This window comes from Brassica rapa, chromosome A04, assembly GCF_000309985.2.
Source record: "Brassica rapa cultivar Chiifu-401-42 chromosome A04, CAAS_Brap_v3.01, whole genome shotgun sequence".
In the NCBI taxonomy this organism is placed as follows: Eukaryota; Viridiplantae; Streptophyta; class Magnoliopsida; order Brassicales; family Brassicaceae; genus Brassica; species Brassica rapa.
In genome coordinates, this window is record NC_024798.2 from 2,213,977 (window position 1) to 2,234,089 (window position 20,113).

A 20,113-nucleotide genomic window follows, 5' to 3' on the forward strand; every position below is an offset into this window, starting at 1 on the left:
ATTCAATTTTCAGGAGAACCTTATGCAAATAAGATTATTGATGAATGGGGGTAGATCTATGGTTCACTTTCTCATATCAACCAATGGGGTTAGATCTATGATTATTGATGAATGTAAATAATTTATAAAAGTTTATAAAAAACGTTATGAAAGCATACATTCAATTTATAAGGGTATTATATGAGTTCCATAGGTTTATAAATCAACTAAAAGAGTCTATAACAATTTAGAAAGCCTTATAAACAATTTATAATGGTTTGTATAATAATTTATAAGGGTTTATAAGGGTACGTAAATAATGTATATGGGTTTATAAAAATAATTTATTAAGTTTATACACCATTATAAATATTATAAAATGATTTATATGGGAATTTAAAATTTCTGAAGCGGTGGAGTCTTGATTGCTGTCCACATGTACCTCAGAATCTGCCATGTATCATCATCTCTTTACAAAGCCTTATAAGGATATGTAAAATTATTTGTAAGAGTTTATAAACTATTAATAAATGCATATAAAACAAGTTATAAAATCTATAAACCATTTATAAATGTTTGTAAGAAAGTTATGAAAGTTTATAAATAATTTATAAGGGGTATGTATACTATTAATAAGAGTTTATAAAAGCTGTATGAAAGATTATATTCAATTTATAAGAGGTATTATAAGAGTTGTATAGGTTTATAAATCAACTAAAAGAGTCTAAAACCATTTAGAAAGCCTTATAAAACAATTTATAATGGTTTGTATAATAATTTATAAGGGTATGTAAATAATGTATACGGGTTTATAAAAATAATTTATTAAGTTTATACACCATTATAAAATGATTTATAAGGGAATTTAAAATTTCTGAAGCGGTGGAGTCTTGATTGCTGTCCACATGTACCTCAGAATCTGCCACGTATCATCATCTCCTTACAAATCCTTATAAAGATATGTAAAATTATTTGTAAGAGTTTATAAACTATTAATAAATGCATATAAAACAAGTTATAAAATCTATAAACCATTTATAAATGTTTATAAGAAAGTTATGAAAGTTTATAAATAATTTATAAGGGGTATGTATACTATTAATAAGAGTTTATAAAAACTTTATGAAAGATTATATTCAATTTATAAGGGGTATTATAAGAGTTGTATAGGTTTATAAATCAACTAAAAGAGTCTATAACCATTTAGAAAGCCTTATAAAATAATTTATAATGGTTTGTATAATAATGTATACGGGTTTATAAAAATAATTTATAAAGTTTATACACCATTATAAAGGATTATAATAAAACAATTTATAAGGATATGTAAAATTTCTAAAGCGGTGGAACCGTGCTTGCTGTCCACATGTGCCTTAGAATCTGTCACGTATCATCATCTCTTTACAAAGCCTTATAAGGGTATGTAAAATTATTTGTAAGAGTATATAAACCATTAATAAAAACATATAAAACAAGTTATAAGATCTATAAATCATTTATAAATGTTTATAAGAAAGTTATGAAAGTTTATAAATAATTTATAAGAGGTATGTATACTATTAATAAGGGTTTATAAAAACTTTATGAAAGCCTTATAAAACAATTTATAATGGTGTGTATAATAATATATAAGGGTTTACAAGAGTATGTAAATATTTTATAAGGGTTTATAAAAATAATTATAAAGTTTATACACCATAATAAAGGATTATAAAATAATTTATAAAAGTATGTAAAATTTCTGAAGCGGTGGAGTCTTGCTTGCTGTCCTCATGTGCCTCACAATCTGCCACGTATCGTCATCTCTTTACAAAAGTATATAACTATTTATACAGGTTTATAAAACTATTTAAAAGGGTGTATTAAACTATTTACAAGAACATATAAGCTATTTATAAGTCTATTGTTAAAAGTACAACTCGACGATTTATAAGTTTTTATTAAGAAGTTTTTAAACAAGAGTTGATTGTATATGTCTATACAAAACACATAAATGTTTGAACTTGAGAAGTCTTGTGAGGAATGCTAGGCAGAATGAGTGTAAGAAACTCAAAGCGATTTATAAGCGTTTATAAATTTATTTACAATGGCTTATAAGGTAATTTTTCTAAAATCCCTCCAAAAGACAATCAACACAAAAAGACATATCTGGTGAAAGAGCCACGTCCTTCAACAAGGGGTATATTGCTTTAACATAGTCTGAGAACATCAAGGCTTCTCCATATCTCACTCTTCTATAAAAGAAACAATTGAAACCAAACTCACTTACATGTCCAACTAATATCTTCAACTATGCAACTACTAAAAGAGAGATACAATTGTTTTAGTATAAGAGATGTCTAAATAAGATGAGAGAGAAGAATGTACTAAGAAGCCAACTCTGCAATTTTTATAAAGCGTTATAAATACGTAATTCTTTGATAGCACAAACCACATTCTTCTTCAGAGTCTCTCTTGCCTCTTCAAACAGCTCACCAACCTCGTAAATTTTCAAAATCTGAACAAAAGCCAGTCACATATTATTTCTACGCATCAGCATTCACTTCCAAAAATAAGATTCAAAAATAGTATGCTTTCGTAACTCAACAAACTCTTCATTCATCTCCACTGCTTCTGTAGATAATATTATACACAAAACAAGACATAAAAAATAAACTCACAAAGTATAAATAGAACGTTACACTACCAAAACACCAACGTTCCACCTCATATACTGCACATACTAAAACATTGCTAGTCAAACTACAAATAGTAGCATTGTATTACCTTAAAGAAGTGAGATACTTAGATATGCATATCACCACACATATTCTCCACAACATCCTTTAAATCCAAAAGCTGACAACACACATTTGTAATTCTCTGCAACATCACCAAATCAACCAAGAGAAGAAGTAATCATAGAATAATTATACTCTTAGGTTAGTACCTTCTCATGAATTAAATAATTATATAAATCTGAAAACTATGACAATAAATCAACCAAATCAATAATTGTACTCTTACGTTAAGCTTTGTGTCTTTTGATTGCTAACAGATCAACAGTAAGATTTGAAAAGACCCAATTTATAAGATCTTATAAATTTGAGATCTGAAAACTTCACTTGAAAAACTTCGTCTTCTTTCTTAGAAACATATCGATTTTGATAAATCAAGCTAAAATTACAGAAAGAGGCAAAAATCACCATATACTATCATCTTACCTTTGTTAGTGTTTCTTAGGCGTTGGGAGAGAGATCGTCTCGTTCGTCTGAGCTTGTCGAGTCTGTCAGCTTTGCCGGAGAACTTCTCGGCATGCGATTCGTGACGAACGTGACCGATTTAGCATCGGAGGATTACTACGACTACATAATGCCGGCGGAGGAACGGCGGGATGTCCACTCGCCGCCACGCTCTCCCAATCCGGTCGAGTTCGTCGGAGATCGTCGAGTTCGCCGGAGATCGCCAAGTTCGCCGGAGATCGCCGAATTTGCCGGAGCTCGCCGAGTTTGCCGGAGATCGCCGAGTTTGCCGGAGATCTCGTTGGAGCTCGTCTCAATTTGATCTCATTTTCATCTCGTGACAGACATTTGGAGAAGAATAGATCTAGGTTAAATTAATGAAATGAGGGGTATAATGGTACTTTAGTCATTAAAATTTTAATGGTAAATTTGAAAAGTGTAAAGTTGAAAAGTGGTATTAGGAAAGTGGTATTAGTGACAATTCCCCTTTTATTTTTTATAAATTAGTAATAACGCCACATGTGATCTTTCGGAAAAAATATTTTTCGATGATATGAATGCTCCATGGAGCCTCAAAAAGTCTCTTTTATTAGTATAGATAGATAGATAGATTCGGGTATTTTTTACATCTTCGGTCGGATACCAATTCTGATTTGGGTTTAGTTTATTTTCCCTATTATATAAAACTAGGATAAGACCCGCGCCTTGCGCGGGATTAAGTTATTATTTTTATTATATTTTGGAGAATGAAACAATAGTTTGGCTTCATTTGGATTACGGGTGTTCAATCCGAATATCGGGTTGGTTTCGGTTCGGTTCGGGTTTTTTCGGTATTTGGTTAGTAAAATATAACTACTATTCTAAATCCATATTTACTTTGACTTTAGTCTTTCACATACTTTTGAAAGATTTCAACTGGACGACTAAATTGATCAACCAATCTTATTGCTTTAAATCATTAGTGTTTATATATATATATATATATTATTTAGTTTGAATATTTATTAAATAAAAATTCATATGCGTTATATTTTATGATCATTTGTAACTTATTATAACAAAAAAATAATCTATTGATCACAAAATCAGAGTGGGAATATTCAAATTTATAATAATATATAGACGTTTTGAAAAATTCAAATATAACATATAAGAAAAAATATAAATGTTTTTATTATATATTTAATGTGATTTTTAATATCTTTCAATAATATAAAATTGAAAAAAAAGAACTAAGATACCAAAATTGTTATCAAATATTTATTATTCGTAATAATTAATATTCATATATACGTTAATCATATTAGGTAATTTCGTAGCTTCTAATTAAGGACAGTGCAAAAAAAATTTTGGTAGATTATTTATCAATTCGATAGTTAGTTTAATAAAAAATATAATGTAAGTCAAGATGGACCAACCTATTTTTCTAAGAATAGTATATTTTATATAGTCGTTTATTAAATGAGAATTTATAATCATACAGTTCTATGATCATTCATATCATTTTATAACTGAATATTTAAATCATCGATAACAAAATTTTCAATGTGAAATCTTTAATAAGTTTATAATTTATAAATGTTTTTGAAAATTCATTGAAAGTTTTAATATTAAAATATTTATGTAATCTTATGGTGTATAGTATAATCTATATATATATATAAATATATATGTTTTATTATTAAATGATATTTTTTACTCATATGGTTTTAAAATAATGTGTATCTTCTTATAATATTAAATAAAAGTTCATATTAATACAATTTTATGATCATTTGTAACTTATTATGACAAAAAAAATAATCTATTGATCACAAAATTTTCAGAGTGGGGATCTTCAAATTTTTAATAATTTATAGACGTTTTGAAAAATTTAAAATATAACATATAAGAAAAATTATAAATGTTTTTATTATATATATAATGTGATTTTTAAATATATTTTAATAATATAAAATTAAAAAAAGAACTAAGATACAAAAATTGTTATCAAATATTTATTATTCATTATAATTAATTTTTACATATACGTTAATCATATTAGGTAATTTCGTAGCTTTTATTTAAGGAAAGTGCAAAACATTTTTTGGTACGTTATTTATCAATTCGATAGTTAGTTTAATAAAAAGTGTAATATAAGTTAAGATAGACCAACCTATTTTTCTAGGAATAGTATATTTTGTATAGTTATTTATTAAATATGAATTTATAATCATACGGTTCTATGATCGTTCATATCGTTTTATAAAAAATATATTTAAATCATCGATAACAAAATTTTCAATCTGAAATCTTTAATAACTTTATAATTTATAAATGTTTTTGAAAATTCATTGAAAGTTTTAATATTAAAATATTTATGTAATCTTATGGTATATAGTGTTTAATATATATATATATATATATATTTATTTTATTATTAAATGATATTTTTTACTCATATGGTTTTAAAATCATGTGTATCTTCTTATAATAAAAATGTTAAACCATTGATCATTAATTTTTAACATAATAATTTTAATAGTTTTAGTCATTTATTGTCGTTTTTAAAAATTCAAAATATAACATATACGAAAAAATCTAAATTTTATTTTTATAGCTAATTTGATTGTTTAATTTATTTTAATAATATAAAATTAAACAAAAAATGATGGAGGAGATATACATTGTTATCAAATCTTTATTATTAAACTCATTAATTGTCATATATATATTAGTCATTTATGGTAATTCCGTAGGTTTTATTTAAGGAAAGAAAATATCATATCATATCATTATATCATATAGTTTGACCAACTTATATATCTAACAACATATAAAAATCGAATGTGGACATACTTATTTTTCAATTAAATGTAATTGACTACCTAATTGAGTGCCACCTATGCATTGGGGCCTCTTTTAATTAATACAAAATTGAGGTTACATTTTTTCAAATGTTCCTCAATTAATATATAAGGGATTTCTATATTTCATTCTTTTGTTTTACAAATGTTTTACCATTTTGGTGAATATGGTTTAGGCAGATGTGCGTTCGTCCTTCTGCGCCAGAGTTGGAGCATGTGTGTGGAAGGCCATTAGGTTTGCGTTTCGATAAAAAAACCAGTGATCTTTACATAGCGGATGCCTATTTTGGCCTTCTTGTTGTGGACCTGCGGGTGGTTTAGCCAAACCCTTGGTTACAGAAGCTGAGGAGAAACCGTTTCTTTTCACTAATGGGACATTGATGAGCATGAAAACGTGATATACTTCACAGGTACAAGCACTAGAAACAAGGCAATTCTTGGCTGCTGTTTTGGACGTGGACAAGACAGGAAGGTTAATCAAGTAAAGAAGTGACGGTTTTACTTCAAGGCATTGCATTTGCCAACGGCGTGGCACTAAGTAAAGACCGGTAGCGGAAACAACCACTTGCAAGATCCTTAGGCTTTGGCTCCCTGGTCCAAACGCAGGAGCCCAAGCAGTGTTTGCTCCGCTTCCGGGTTTCCCAGACAACATCAGAAGAAACTCAAATGGAGAATTCTGGGTCGCTTAAGAAATGCCTTTTCGCGAAACTCTCACTCACTCAAGACTTGGTTCAGAGATTCGGTGCTGAGACTTCCAATCAGTGGAGGAAGACCTCATGCAACAGCTTTGAAGCTGAGTGAATCAGGAGAAGTTTTAGAGGTCTTTGAGGATAAAGAAGGAAAGAGATTGAGTTGAGAAAGATGGTAAAGCTTTGGATTGGTTCTGTTCTTATGCCTTTTTTTGGTGTTTATGATTTGAACTTTCTACATTGTCCAAACTTAATTGTATTTCCGTCGTTACAATTTTAATACATGTGAAACACGTTGTCTTACGATGCCTATGTGACATTGTTGTGCTGTGCAGGTTAACTCTGTTTTTATTAAAAGTTAGTGTCGGTAGTGTTTCCTATTTGGACAGTAACAAAAATGAGTCACTGGTCCCGTGTTCTGAGTAGTTTAGCATTATCGAGACTAGTGGCCTAGAAAAGATTGTAGGGTCAAAGATCAAGAAAGTTTTGTACAGAACAAGAAACAGTACAAAAGACACTTGGCACGTAAAGACAAAAGGTAGAACACTGATTGATACATATAAGCTTTTTTGGTTAGAGAGAATACTGATATGTATATGTGCAACGTGTGTAACGTGTGTTGTGTCCCAAACACTTGAAAAAATAATATCTGTTTTATCTATTTAACAGAGTAATCAAGTGCAGTATCATCATTCACATAACAACTTCTCCTAATTAAGAGACATAGAGATGCCGATTAGCCAGAGAGTTCTGAAGCAGGTTGCTGCCTTTCCGGTTGTCTTAGCCATCGTTTGCTATTTCTTCTGGCCATCAATCATCGCGCCGGACCACCTAAAGGGCTCGAAGGACATCCTCCAAGCGGCTAAGACCATTCCTCTCCCTGGTGATGGACCAGAGAGCTTAGAATTTGATTCACAAGGTGAAGGCCCTTACGTTGGCGTCACTGACGGTCGCATCCTCAAATGGCGCGGTGAAGAGCTAGGCTGGGTTGAGTTCGCCCACTCTTCTCCTCACAGGTTCAATGCCAACCTTCCTATGTTTTCATTGTTCTATGTTTAGTCGTTTAATAGATTTTGATCAATGTTCAAAAAATCATTTAGTAATTAAAGTTTTATAGGGGATTAGTGTATAGGTGGACGCTTATAGGCTGTCTAAACCGATTTTGAAAAAATCGTTTCGCTTTAAGACTAACTTATTTATGACCGATTTATTAGAACATTAATTTTCATTAACCTTGCTAATGAATCTGACCTCCTCCCCTTTTTTTGTTGAGTGAAGAGATAACTGTTCGAGGCATAAAGTAGTTCCAAGTTGTGGGAGACCATTGGGACTTAGCTTCCATAAGAAAACAGGAGATTTGTACTTCTGTGATGGTTACTTTGGGGTCATGAAGGTCGGACCAGAGGGAGGCTTGGCCGAGTTAGTTGTTGATGAAGCCGAAGGTCGCAAAGTCATGTTTGCGAACCAAATGGATATAGACCAAGAGGAAGACGTCTTCTACTTCAATGATAGCAGCGATAAATACCACTTCGAGTAATTAAAATACACCTTCGTTAATTTAAAGAGATTCACGGTCTTAATATTTTTTTATCGGGTTGGTAACATTCGCAAAACGTGAAAAATGAAAACATAAATAAAATGAATGATAAATAAGCTATAGAATAGATTAATAGAATGTGACATAGCTAATAAATCTAAAATGTTATCGTCAAAGAAAACATATATACATGTAACCAACTTGTGTATGTGTTTTGTTATGCTGTTTTGTTGGACAGGCAAGTGTTCTACGTGTATATGTCCGGGGAGAAGACGGGAAGAGTAATTAGATACGATATGAAGAAGAAAGAGGCCACAGTTGTAATGGACAAACTTCATTTACCTAATGGTTTAGCTCTAAGCAAGGACGGGTCGTTTGTACTCACCTGCGAAAGTGGTACAAATACTATCCACAGAATATGGGTCAAGGGTCCTAAAGCCGGGACCAACGAGGTTTTTGCAAAGATCCCGGGTCCTATGGACAATATCAGACGCACGCCTACGGGAGATTTTTGGGTCGCGTTGCACTCCAAGGACAGTTTGTTCACTCGTGTGTTTCTGAGTCACTCTTTGGTCGGAAAGTTTTTCATCAAGACGCTGAAGGTGGAGACTGTGGTTCATCTCATTAATGGAGGAAAACCTCATGGAATTGTTGTGAAACTCTCTGGAGAGACAGGAGAGATTCTTGAGACACTTGAGGACAGTGAAGGGAAGACGATGAAGTATGTTAGTGAAGCTTACGAGAGAGAAGATGGCAACTTATGGTTTGGGTCTGTGTATTGGCCGGCCGTTTGGGTGCTTGATAATTCTGTTTACGGTCTCAAATGAGTTAGCAAATGCAAACAAAAAGTAATAATTTGGTGGTATGATCTTCTTTTTTCTAACTTGTTAGAAGACATGCATCTTCCTTTGTACCTTCTTGTTGTTGTGTGAGTGGACTTTGATTTGTTGGTTTAGTTGAGTAGTTTAATGTAGTTTTGTGAGATTTTATAATTTTTGACATAAAACGAAAATTGTGTTGTGTTCGGCGTGACTATGTCTTCTAGAAATTTTGACAAAGTACTCGACGACAAGGGGAACATGATGCCCAAGAGTTGCTCGTCTTGATAAGAATCGCTAGTTCTCACGAGGCCCGAGTTGGTTTATTTGATTTGACTTTACATGATTTAATTTATATATTCGTTAAATAATATTCTAATTATTAATTTGTTTTTAAAAAATTTCATATAACGATTTACGATCATTTATGATGTACATCTTTTTTTTCTCAACCATTTATGATGTACATGAGTACATCTAGTTAGGGTTCTAGGTTGATTTTTTCTTTTTGCTAACATCCTAAGCACTACGTCTACTCTACTTGAACTGGCTTCTGATCTGAAGTTTGGTTTGATTATCCTGCTAAATGTGAATTAGTACTCAAGTTCAAAATGTAACTTATACTCTTGCCACTTTTTAAATTTAATGTACCAAAAGTTAACAAAAAAATTCTTTTAAATGTTAAAGCCTATCTTGAATTTTTTTTTAAACATTATTTAATCAGTGGCAGAAAACAATACATTCAAAATAATTAGTTATTAATCTTTTTCATAAGATGTGGACTTATTCAGCTCTTATCTATTTTTAAAAGATGTATGCTTAATTTATTTTCCACATATTTAAAATAGAATAAATTTTAATAACACATATACTATTTATGTAAGTATTAATTTTAAATAATTGCAAATTAATATATTTAATAAGTATAGTTAATATTTTTGAAGTTCGTAACTTATCATTATTAACTAATAAAAATGTATAAAATAAGACCTGTTCTGAAAAAAATATCTTTCTAATATAGAAGGATTAATATATATCAAAAATTAAACAAATTGTAATTAACAATGGAAATGGCCATTCGTCTAATTGTAAACTTGTAGTGGAGAAAGATTTATTCTTACTTTAATGTGATTCGTGTCGGTAAAAGATGTCCGAGGGTCCGGTGATGTGATCATGTGGAACAAGATGGAGCACCAGGCCTTTCCCTTTCCAAGCTTTAATTATTTTGCATGATTACTTCTCAAAATACTATAGTAGCTACGAAATTACAGTATTCCGACTAACCATACGTGTAGGTTGTCAAAAAGATATCATACTTTGTCTGCTCTTGGGTGTGTATCATATTGCATATGGAATTTGATATGCGCGAGAGGATTTGTATAAGTATATTATATAAGTTTTTTTTTCTATTTTGAATAATCATATCTTTCTGAATTTTCCTTAAGTTTATTTCTGTTTTTTTTTTTTTGATAAAATGATAAATTTAAAATATTTGACCGACTACTATATTTTAAATAGATAGATATCAGAGCATCCATATAAAGAAAGTGAATTTCTTAACAAAAAAGTTATTTTAAAGAAAGAAAAAATATGAGAAAGAGGGTAAAAATGAAAAATCATTTTTCTTCTGAGAAACTCTTACTTATCTTAGAGAGATCACAATGCCCTTTACCATTCTTTGACGAGTTCATTTTTTGACATCAAAGTTAAATCAGATAATAAAATTGCCTAAAATGTTTATATAGTAATAGCGAGAAACTATTCTAGAAATACTTTTAGTGTTGATGTCCGTACTGCTTAGAGTTTAATCACGGTGTTAGTGCTCTATATATATAGGGTTTAAATTCCAGAAAAAAAATTATAAACACATATGTATATAGTTTGTCGAAGATTTTTGGGTATATTTTTCGTAGAACTGTATAATATGTGTCGAGATAATAACAGGTTGATTTGTATATTATAAAAGAATACCATTTAAATAACTATTCACAGTGTTGCATATATTTAAATTCAATTTGTTCATTCAAGATAATAGATAACCAGATAAGATCATATTCAAGAAAGATACACAAAACGCATTTCTCTTGCCATAGGATAAGACTTGTGTTTGACGTAACAAGAGAAATATACTCGTGGCTGTGCCTATGATTTGGACACTTTCCTTTCTTACCTCACGTTTCAAAATCAACAACCTTAATTAGTACAAAAGGGAACTTTTTCCTAAAAGTAAAAACGTTACATTGGATGATTCCACGTATGGATTTCATTCACGGCGTATTCATATTTTATAGCTGACACTTCGACAGAAATGGCAATACGTGTACATCGTTTCTGCATCCACACAACAAAGAAATATCTACACTCCTTTGTCCATTTTCGTCTGATTTATATAAATATTGTCACGTTGATCATGTAAGCTAATAACAGCTAGTGTTACACACGTCTCTTCAACCATCATATTCGTCTCTGGTGGAGAAAATGCCGATTAGTGAGAAACTTCCGACTTGGGCCGTTGTCCCGGCTGTTTTTGCCGTCTTTTCCGTAATTTCGTATCAGATCCTAATCGCGCCAGACAATTTGAACGGCACCAAAAATGTATTGTCGATGGCTAAGACCATACCACTTCCTGTCGATGGACCAGAGAGCATTGAGTGGGACCCGCAAGGAGGAGGTCCTTATGCTGCTGTTGTGGACGGCCGTATTCTCAAGTGGCGTGGAGATGGTCTCGGTTGGGTTGAGTTCGCATACACATCTCCTCACAGGTTTTTCTTAGTATTACAACGTTTATTAGAGCACATTAACACATGCATAGTGACTAAATAGTTTGAGGAAAACTAAACAATTTGTTTAATTATTTATTTTGTTTTCTTTAGAGGACTATGAGGATTTTACTGTATTGTGCCGGAGCCTTTTCATATTTTTCCTTCTATCCAATAAAATTAGAAAGAAATTTTTTTATATATTAATACTATTATTTGCGACATGATTTTTCGATTCTGAAATATTATATTAAAATTTAGAGTGGTTTAAATCAATGATATCTTTAGTAAATTTTTATATTAATAATGTTATATTTCTATGGTATATTAGATAACTGATTATAAATTAATTTAATAAAATTTTCAAAACTAAAATTATATATTTTTAAAAAGATAATTCGTATACATTATGCTGTTTGTCTATAAATACTATTTTTACTATCAAATTTAAAAATTAAAATGCAAATAATTTATAATTAAATATTAATCAAGAAAAAATATTGTATAAAGATATTTCTAAAATATTTATAATATGTGAGTGATTTAAAAAACAATTGACATAATAATAAACAAATATATGTTATTGAACAAAATTTGTTATATATAAATGATTTGATGTTTGATAACTTTTGAAAATATTAATAATAATTTACTAGAACTCGACTCATGTTCCCGAACGTAAAGTCATAAACCGCTGGTTACAGCGGCGGATGTAGAGCCTACAAGGGTGGGGCATCTTCCCCCTATGAGTTTTTTTTATAAAAGTTTTTCTTTACTAAATTATAATGAATTTTGAAGAAATTGAATAAATTTGCCTCCCATAAAACCTCAAACCTAGGGTTAAGTATGCCTCATTTGTAAGTTTGAAAATTTTGCCCCCTATTATAAAACTTTCTAGATCCGCCACTGGCTGGTTATATAAAAAATTCTATGTATATTTTTTATGTTTTGTAATTTATATATAGAATAGAATATATTATTTTATAATGTATATGTTTGATAATAAAAAAAATTATTTGTACATAATATTATATTAAAAATTTTTATAACTTGATGCAATTTGATATAATTGTACTATTCTTATATTAACCTGTTGTTTTCTTGTTAATTTATTTTAAGATGAAAAAACATACTAAATTTTTTAATTTTTTGCATTAGTTTTCTATGAATTATTATTTATTTTATGATAATTTGTTTCTTAAAATATTGAACTCTGGAATTTTTTATATTTGACTAAACTAAATAGGATAATACTACATTTAAAAATTGTTTTATATAATATATACTATATATTTCAGTTTGTGCTTTTATTTTCACCACAAAAAACAACAATCAATGTAATTAATTAATTTAGATTAATTTTTAATGCTGTGGCAGAATCTAGAATCTGTAATATAAATACAAAAAGAAGCACTTAATTAATTTTAAATGTAAAGGCTAAATGTGTAAATAATAGGAAGTATTTAATCTGCTATTTATGTTTTTAAACAATTCTCATTTATATTTTTATACATGTTTCCAAACAGTACTAAAAAGTATTCCAGTTTTAATAATTTAGATTATGTTAATTTTTGAATGAATTAAACATAAATCGATAAGTATTCGTAAGAAATCGCATGTGCGGAAAACAGTATATATATGTTTACAGTTTACACTATGGAAGTTTTTTATAATAATAACAATGATATATTATCCATGTTGTACGTAGAGGGAACTGTTCGCGGCATGAAGTGGTACCTACATGTGGAAGGCCACTAGGACTTAGTTTCGAGAAGAAAACAGGAGACTTGTACATATGTGATGGTTACCTCGGGGTCATGAAGGTCGGGCCAGAAGGAGGCTTGGCTGAGTTGGTAGTGGACCAGGCTGAAGGTCGAAAAGTAATGTTTGCGAACCAGATGGATATTGACGAAGAGGAAGATGTCTTCTACTTCAATGACAGTAGTGACAAGTATCATTTCAGGTATATTTTAGGCTTTACCAAACTTATATATGCCCTTAGGATCAACCAATTTTCAAAAAGTTTTTAATGTTTTAATGTTTAAGCTTTACTTAACATTTTAATGTGTTTTTTTCTCCAGTGAAACACAAATTTTAGCAGTTTAAATTTTTCTTTTTCAAGTTATAAATAACAAATAAATGGATAGAAGTTGTAGGGTGTTTCCGGTTACATTTTAACATATATTTTAATGTATAAATGCTAACGCAGAAAAATTAGCGTTTGAACAATCTAAATTTTAAATCTAACTGTGATTTTTGTTGGTCAGGGATGTATTTTACGTGATTGTCAACGGTGAGCGGCCAGGAAGAGTGATCAGATACAATAAGAAGACGAAAGAGGCCAAGGTTGTCATGGACAATCTCCGTTGTAACAACGGTTTGGCTCTAAACAAAGATAGATCTTTCTTAATCTCATGTGAGTCTGCCACTGGCCTTGTCCATCGATATTGGATCAAAGGTCCTAAAGCTGGGACTCGTGACATCTTCGCCAAGGTTCCTGGTTATCCTGACAACATCCGTTTGACACCCACTGGTGATTTTTGGATTGGTATACACTGTAAGAAAAACTTACTAGGAAGACTGGTCGTGAATAATCAGTGGTTAGGGAAGTTGGTTGAAAAGACTGTGAAGTTAGAGTTATTGATTGGGTTAGTGAACGGGTTTAAGCCGCATGGGGTGGCCGTGAAGATCTCCGGGGAGACGGGAGAGATAGTGGAGATACTTGAGGACAAAGAAGGGAAGACAATGCAGTATGTGAGTGAGGCTTATGAGAGAGATGATGGTAAGATATGGTTTGGGTCCGTTTTCACGCCTGCCGTATGGGTTCTTGATCGCAAGTGAGTGATTCCCATTTGTTGTATGTACGTAGTCATGTTTTGTAAGTTAAGTGTCTCTTGTTTGTTGCTTGTATTTAAAAATATAGACATGCTTGTAGAGTGGATGCATCCACTGTATCATGTACAGTTTCAATAACTAAATACTTCTGGAGGGAAAATGAGTACTTTATTCCCCAAGTATTTGAAATCGACAGTTTTAATATTCAAGTATTGCTCGCGCAGAATTATTTCCCAACTAATAGTTGGCTGCGCGAAATTGAGAACATAATAGTCAACCATTAACTAATGAACGGAAAAATAACGGTTTCGTTAATTTTTTAACAGTTAAATATTATAATCATAGTTTTGCACATTCAGTGATTAGTTAAGGAATAAATATGCGCATATCATATTTATGTATTTAATTTTTCGATTGAAAATACTTGAAAAAATAAAAGGAACAATCTTTTTTAGACACTTGTATAAACTACTATAGACAATTATATATTGTAAATTAGAAATACAGTGCAAATGTAGTTATCTTAAAAACTAAAAATATTTTTTTCAGGTTTTAACTAGGAATTATTTTATAAATCATCTAAAATGATTTTATAAACATGAAGTACATCAACGATACAATGTAACTATAGTTGTTTTGTATTGTTTTATATGTCATTGTAAAAACTCAACAATCGCTTTCAGAAAAGTTAATATCTAGTATAATGATTTTAATTTATATTGAAAATATTTTTAATTATGTTTTTCTTAAAGAAAATTAATGTTCGTGATTTTCAATCTTATAAAGAATATAAAAGGTGAGTTTTTAATTTCTCAAGTATTTTCAATCGGTAAATTAAATATTCAAGTATTATATGCGCATATTTATTCTCCTACTAATCTTTGAGTGCGCAAAATTATGATTCAAATATTTAACCACCGTCTCTCAGTTAATAGTTGACTATTTTGTGCAGTCAACTGTTAGTTGGGGAATAATTCTGCGCGAGCAATACTTGAGTATTAAAATTGCCAATTTCAAATACTTGGGGAATAATATGCCCGTGTTTTCAGCAATATTATTATTAATTGTGACTGGACATAGCTCTCGTGTGGTACGTAGTAAGGGTGGGCACTTTACCCGATACCCGAAGTCACATCCGAACCCGACCCGAAAAACCCGAACCGAAGTAGCAAAATACCCGAACGGGTTAAGTTAGGAGAGATTGAATATCCGAACCCGAACATGAGATATCCGAATCCGAATGGATATCTGAAGATAACCGAACATATATATACTTACCCTTATATTTCTAGTTTACATCTCTTATTTAAAAAAAATATATATATTGATGTTACACATTCTTTAAGATCATAAGTATATATAATTATGGAGAAAATTATTTGATATTCAATTAAAATGAATGTCAATTTTTTTGTTTCATGTATTAACAAAAGTTACATTCAAAGTTTAAAAACAATACCCAAATTAATATCTATTTTGTTTTTGAAATATTATCTCCAAACTTATTAATCATTCAATCTATAAAAATAAAAAAATCAGTTAAATGAAATTTACATTTTTAAATACAAGAAACTTAAAAAATGGAAAAAACTAATTTTTTTTCTTTTAAAATCTATATATCCTAACCTGATTCAAAATAACTGAAACCGACCCGAAGTACAGAAATACCCGAACGGATTCTCTATCCCTATACCGAAATACCCGAATATGTTTTCTATTCCTATACCGAAATACCCGAAAATCCGAAATATTCGTCCCGACCCCGAACATGTATCCGAATGCCCACCCCTAGTACATAACTCTGGCGTGTGCCCACTAACGTCCGGAGATCCAAATATTTCTCTTTATAGTATCAGTAAGTCGTATAACACTTCGGAAACACTTATTATATAGTTTCTTAAATTTTATTTAACAATAGAGATTTATTTGTTTATTTTATCCTATTATCCGGACATAAATATATTCTACAATTATTTCTCCACCTATAGTTAAGGGAAGTCCCAGCTTCAAGAGAAAACATAATCTTTAGAACTTGTCATTAATCAAGTGCCAGTATCAACGTCGTTTATGGCAAGCTTGTTGGAGCTTTCAATTCAGGGATAAAAGTGAAGATCTTCCAAGGATTTCTTCACATTGAGCAAGCCTCTCCCACCAACATCATATCTTCTGTTTTAATGTACTCTTTGTTGTTCATCTTATCGTCGACTATGGCTCCTGTTGTAACCACTTAGACTTTTGAGTTTTAATATATTTCGTTTTACAAAAAAAAAGAACTTGTCATTAATCAAACAATAATGTGTGCATTAGTCCCTCCAGTGTTCCCAAACTTTGGGTGGCCATCGACAGGAGAGTACGAGAATTACTACCGTCGACAGGAGAGCCCGAGAGAACCTCGACGACTTTACGTTTCTTGATTTTCCGGCACTAGAGACATATGGAATGGAACATCAGGAGATTCAGGAAATTTTGGGGGTCTCTGTTCCGTCCGAGGGGAATGGGGTTGTAACCAAGAAGCTTAATCACAATGCTAGTGAGCGTGACCGTCACAAGAAGATCAAGTCTTTGTTCTCATCTCTCCGTTCATGTCTTCCAGCTTCTGATCCGGTAAGTAGCTACTCCGCTATAACGTATATTAATCAGAGCCGTGCTCAGGCTTTTGAAAAAGGCATTTGCCTAGGACTCCCAAATTTTGTAGAAATTTTAGGATCCCAAATTACAAAAAAAAAAAAACTTTTACATGGTAGTTAACATATTCTTTTAGTTAAATTTTTATTTTTATTTGAATTTAAATTAGACTTCTGTTTAAAGTAACTAGGTTTGTGATCATTTTTTTTATATTTTAAATAAAAGTATAAAGATTCTACTTCTAAAAAACTGTAAATATTTAATCACATTGGTCTTTTCTTTTATATGATATGAGTTAGATTTATTTTATATATTTATGAGAATTTGATAAAGAAAATATAATATTTTCAATATATAGTTTATTATAGTTAATTTAAATGCTAAGATTTACATTTTTGACAGCTACTAATATTTCAATCAAAAATTTATATCTTTGTATTTATATTACAAATTCATACTTTTTGTTCATGATTTAAAAATTTTATAAATAAAATTTTGGTAAAGAAAATTTAGAAAACGTTTATGTAATAATTCAAAACTTTTGAGTGTTATACATATATATATATATATATATGTATATATATTATTAAAAATATGTCATGTAAAATATATTTTTAAACTAACCTCGGGCCTCCGAAAACGTTCGCACGGCACTGCTATTAATCAGTTTCACCTCAAAACCGATTAACAATAATGAGATAATTAGTCTGCTCATTACATTATTTTTATGTGATATTTATAAAACGCTTGTCCATGCATCTAATACCATTTAGAGGAAGAACATTAAATTAACTCTTTTTTTCTTTAATTACTTTCTTGCAGAAGAAGCTAAGTATTCCTCAGACGGTTTCTCGGAGCTTGAGTACATACCGGAGCTACAAGAAGAAGTAAAGAAGTTAATAAAAAAGAAGGAACTCTTGGTGCGTGTATCAGGTCAAAGAGCCATTGAACATTACGTTGAGCCGCAACCAAAGACCGACGTTGCACGTTACGTCTCAACCATTTCTGCAACCAAGCTAGGAGACAACGAAGTGATGGTCCAGATCTCATCGTCCAAGATTCATAATTTTTCGATATCTAATGTGTTGAGTGGGTTAGAAGAAGATGGGTTTTGTTCTTATGGATATTTCATCTTCAAGGTCTCAAGGAGAAAGACTCTTCTACACTTTGCATCTTCAAATGGGAAATAAAGAAAATCACAAACTGACGTGCGAAGAGCTAAGCCAGAGAATGTTGTACTTGTATGAGGAATGTGGAAACTCGTTTAGATGATAATTTGTTCTTGTTTCTTTTAGTTATGTCATCCGCTGAACATCTAACATTCATGTAGTCAACTTGTTTCGTTTATTTTTCTTGTCGAAGTCAATGATCGACATTTACATGCTACTGAATATACACTAATTACTATGAAATTCATGTTACCACTGAAAACTTTTAATTTTTATCTAGACTTTTTTCTTTGGGTTCCCAACCTTTTGTTGTCTTCTACTCTTTGTTTATGTATTTTTTTTTTATTATTTACATATTGTTAACAGTTAGTTGTGTATTGTGTATTAATAAAATCAACAAAGACAAAAGTGGTCCTTATAATAACTGTATCACTAATATGATATTATGTACAATATTATAAAAAGTTACCATTTTTTCTTTGAGAAAAATATAGAATTTTGTTATATACTAAATGCTTGGCTCTATCAGGTGCAGGTGATAATAGATGGTCCAGCCATTAGAGTACATGAAAAAAGAGAAGGCATGGTTAGAGCACCCCCATTAGTGAATTTATGGGGGGTTCACACACATTCCCAAAAAAAAAAAATTATTAAAATAAGGAATAGTGATGAACCTGTCTCTCTCCACCCCTTCTCAGTGAACCTGGTTCATCACTGTAGCGCGGGCCCCACGGCACGTGGCGGCCCGCGACTGGTCCGAAAAAATAATTTTTTTTTTTTTTTTTTTTTTAAAAAACAAAAATTAACCCAAAAAAAAATAATAAAAAAATGTTTTGTGAACCCCTTTCATGGGGTTCACTAATGGGGATGCTCTTATCCATTGATCTTGGAGTTTATATATAAAGAAGTGCACATTGGCCAGGTTAGGAGACATTAGAATACATGATAAAATAGAAGTCATGATTATCCATTGATCTTGGAGTTTATATATATATAGAGAAGTACACATTAGCCAGATTGCAAAACTACAAGAAAACAAATAATAAAAAAGTAACATTCTCATCTTTAACAGAAAAAGACGATCTAACAAATGTCTTGGCAAATGAATACTTAATGTGTTTTTTCTTAAACAAATTTATTGTATTTTTTGTTGCAACATATACTAATTAATTTTGTATAGTTGTCTCCCTTCTTATTTTTCATTTTTTTTATTTTTATTGTTTTACAATTTAAAACTTTTATTTTCAGTTTTTGGCTTTGCTAAAAATATAAATTTACAGGATCATAATTGTAGCTTCCGGAGTAATCTAATGCAGGTCACAATAAGAATCTATGAAACCTCATTGATTCACATTTACAATTTTCTGTTCTTGAAAGAGTAACTAAACCAGAACATCCCTTATATATTAAAAGAGAAGCATTACAATATATTTTCTAACCACATGTCATCACCACAATCATTCTTAGAATTCTTAGAAAAATATGTTGGTCCATATAAATATATAATAAGCGTTTTATTAAACTAACCATAAATTAATCATAAATGTTCTTCATTGTTTTCTTAAATAAAATTCACGGAATTACCTAATGTGGCTAAAGTATACATGACAATTAATGATTTTGAATAATAAAGAT

At 30.5% G+C, this 20,113-nt stretch overlaps 3 protein-coding genes, 1 long non-coding RNA gene and 1 pseudogene across 4 annotated transcripts; 4 read left to right on the top strand and 1 right to left on the bottom strand.

Moving 5' to 3' along the window:
* Positions 1 to 1,268: 1,268 nt before the first annotated feature.
* LOC117133742 lies at positions 1,269 to 3,971 on the bottom strand. The gene is made up of 2 exons (XR_004457744.1): positions 2,746 to 3,971; positions 1,269 to 2,476 (listed from the first exon to the last, which is right to left on the bottom strand). It is a non-coding gene; the product is annotated as an uncharacterized LOC117133742 (long non-coding RNA).
* Positions 3,972 to 6,226: 2,255 nt separating this feature from the next.
* On the top strand, positions 6,227 to 6,902 carry LOC103863335 (protein STRICTOSIDINE SYNTHASE-LIKE 10). Its single transcript, XM_009141088.1, has 3 exons — positions 6,227 to 6,358; positions 6,457 to 6,518; positions 6,653 to 6,902. Exons 1-3 carry the CDS (start codon positions 6,227 to 6,229, stop codon positions 6,900 to 6,902), a joined length of 444 nt encoding a protein of 147 aa, XP_009139336.1.
* Positions 6,903 to 7,360: 458 nt separating this feature from the next.
* LOC103863066 (protein STRICTOSIDINE SYNTHASE-LIKE 8) lies at positions 7,361 to 9,294 on the top strand. The gene is made up of 3 exons (XM_009140802.3): positions 7,361 to 7,751; positions 8,014 to 8,268; positions 8,511 to 9,294. The coding sequence occupies exons 1-3, from the start codon at positions 7,465 to 7,467 to the stop codon at positions 9,097 to 9,099; spliced, it is 1,131 nt and encodes a 376-aa protein (XP_009139050.2). The 5' UTR covers positions 7,361 to 7,464; the 3' UTR covers positions 9,100 to 9,294.
* A 2,190-nt stretch (positions 9,295 to 11,484) lies between these two features.
* Positions 11,485 to 14,888, top strand: LOC103863067 (protein STRICTOSIDINE SYNTHASE-LIKE 9). Its single transcript, XM_009140803.3, has 3 exons — positions 11,485 to 11,852; positions 13,558 to 13,812; positions 14,117 to 14,888. Exons 1-3 carry the CDS (start codon positions 11,569 to 11,571, stop codon positions 14,688 to 14,690), a joined length of 1,113 nt encoding a protein of 370 aa, XP_009139051.2. The 5' UTR covers positions 11,485 to 11,568; the 3' UTR covers positions 14,691 to 14,888.
* A 2,086-nt stretch (positions 14,889 to 16,974) lies between these two features.
* On the top strand, positions 16,975 to 19,258 carry LOC103863068 (annotated as a pseudogene).
* The last annotated feature ends 855 nt before the right edge of the window (positions 19,259 to 20,113 follow it).

What these genes read in the sequence shown, in the direction of transcription:
- LOC103863067 (XM_009140803.3), top strand. Translation starts at nt 11,569, where the DNA reads ATGCCGATTAGTGAGAAACTTCCGACTTGGGCCGTTGTCCCGGCTGTT. An exon ending in GCATACACATCTCCTCACAG is followed by an intron (nt 11,853 to 13,557) that starts GTTTTTCTTAGT and finishes TGTTGTACGTAG; the next exon opens with AGGGAACTGTTCGCGGCATG. An exon ending in AGTGACAAGTATCATTTCAG is followed by an intron (nt 13,813 to 14,116) that starts GTATATTTTAGG and finishes TTTGTTGGTCAG; the next exon opens with GGATGTATTTTACGTGATTG.
- LOC103863335 (XM_009141088.1), top strand. Translation starts at nt 6,227, where the DNA reads ATGTGCGTTCGTCCTTCTGCGCCAGAGTTGGAGCATGTGTGTGGAAGG. An exon ending in TTCTTGTTGTGGACCTGCGG is followed by an intron (nt 6,359 to 6,456) that starts GTGGTTTAGCCA and finishes TATACTTCACAG; the next exon opens with GTACAAGCACTAGAAACAAG. An exon ending in GACGTGGACAAGACAGGAAG is followed by an intron (nt 6,519 to 6,652) that starts GTTAATCAAGTA and finishes GTCCAAACGCAG; the next exon opens with GAGCCCAAGCAGTGTTTGCT.
- LOC103863066 (XM_009140802.3), top strand. Translation starts at nt 7,465, where the DNA reads ATGCCGATTAGCCAGAGAGTTCTGAAGCAGGTTGCTGCCTTTCCGGTT. An exon ending in GCCCACTCTTCTCCTCACAG is followed by an intron (nt 7,752 to 8,013) that starts GTTCAATGCCAA and finishes TGTTGAGTGAAG; the next exon opens with AGATAACTGTTCGAGGCATA. An exon ending in AGCGATAAATACCACTTCGA is followed by an intron (nt 8,269 to 8,510) that starts GTAATTAAAATA and finishes TTTGTTGGACAG; the next exon opens with GCAAGTGTTCTACGTGTATA.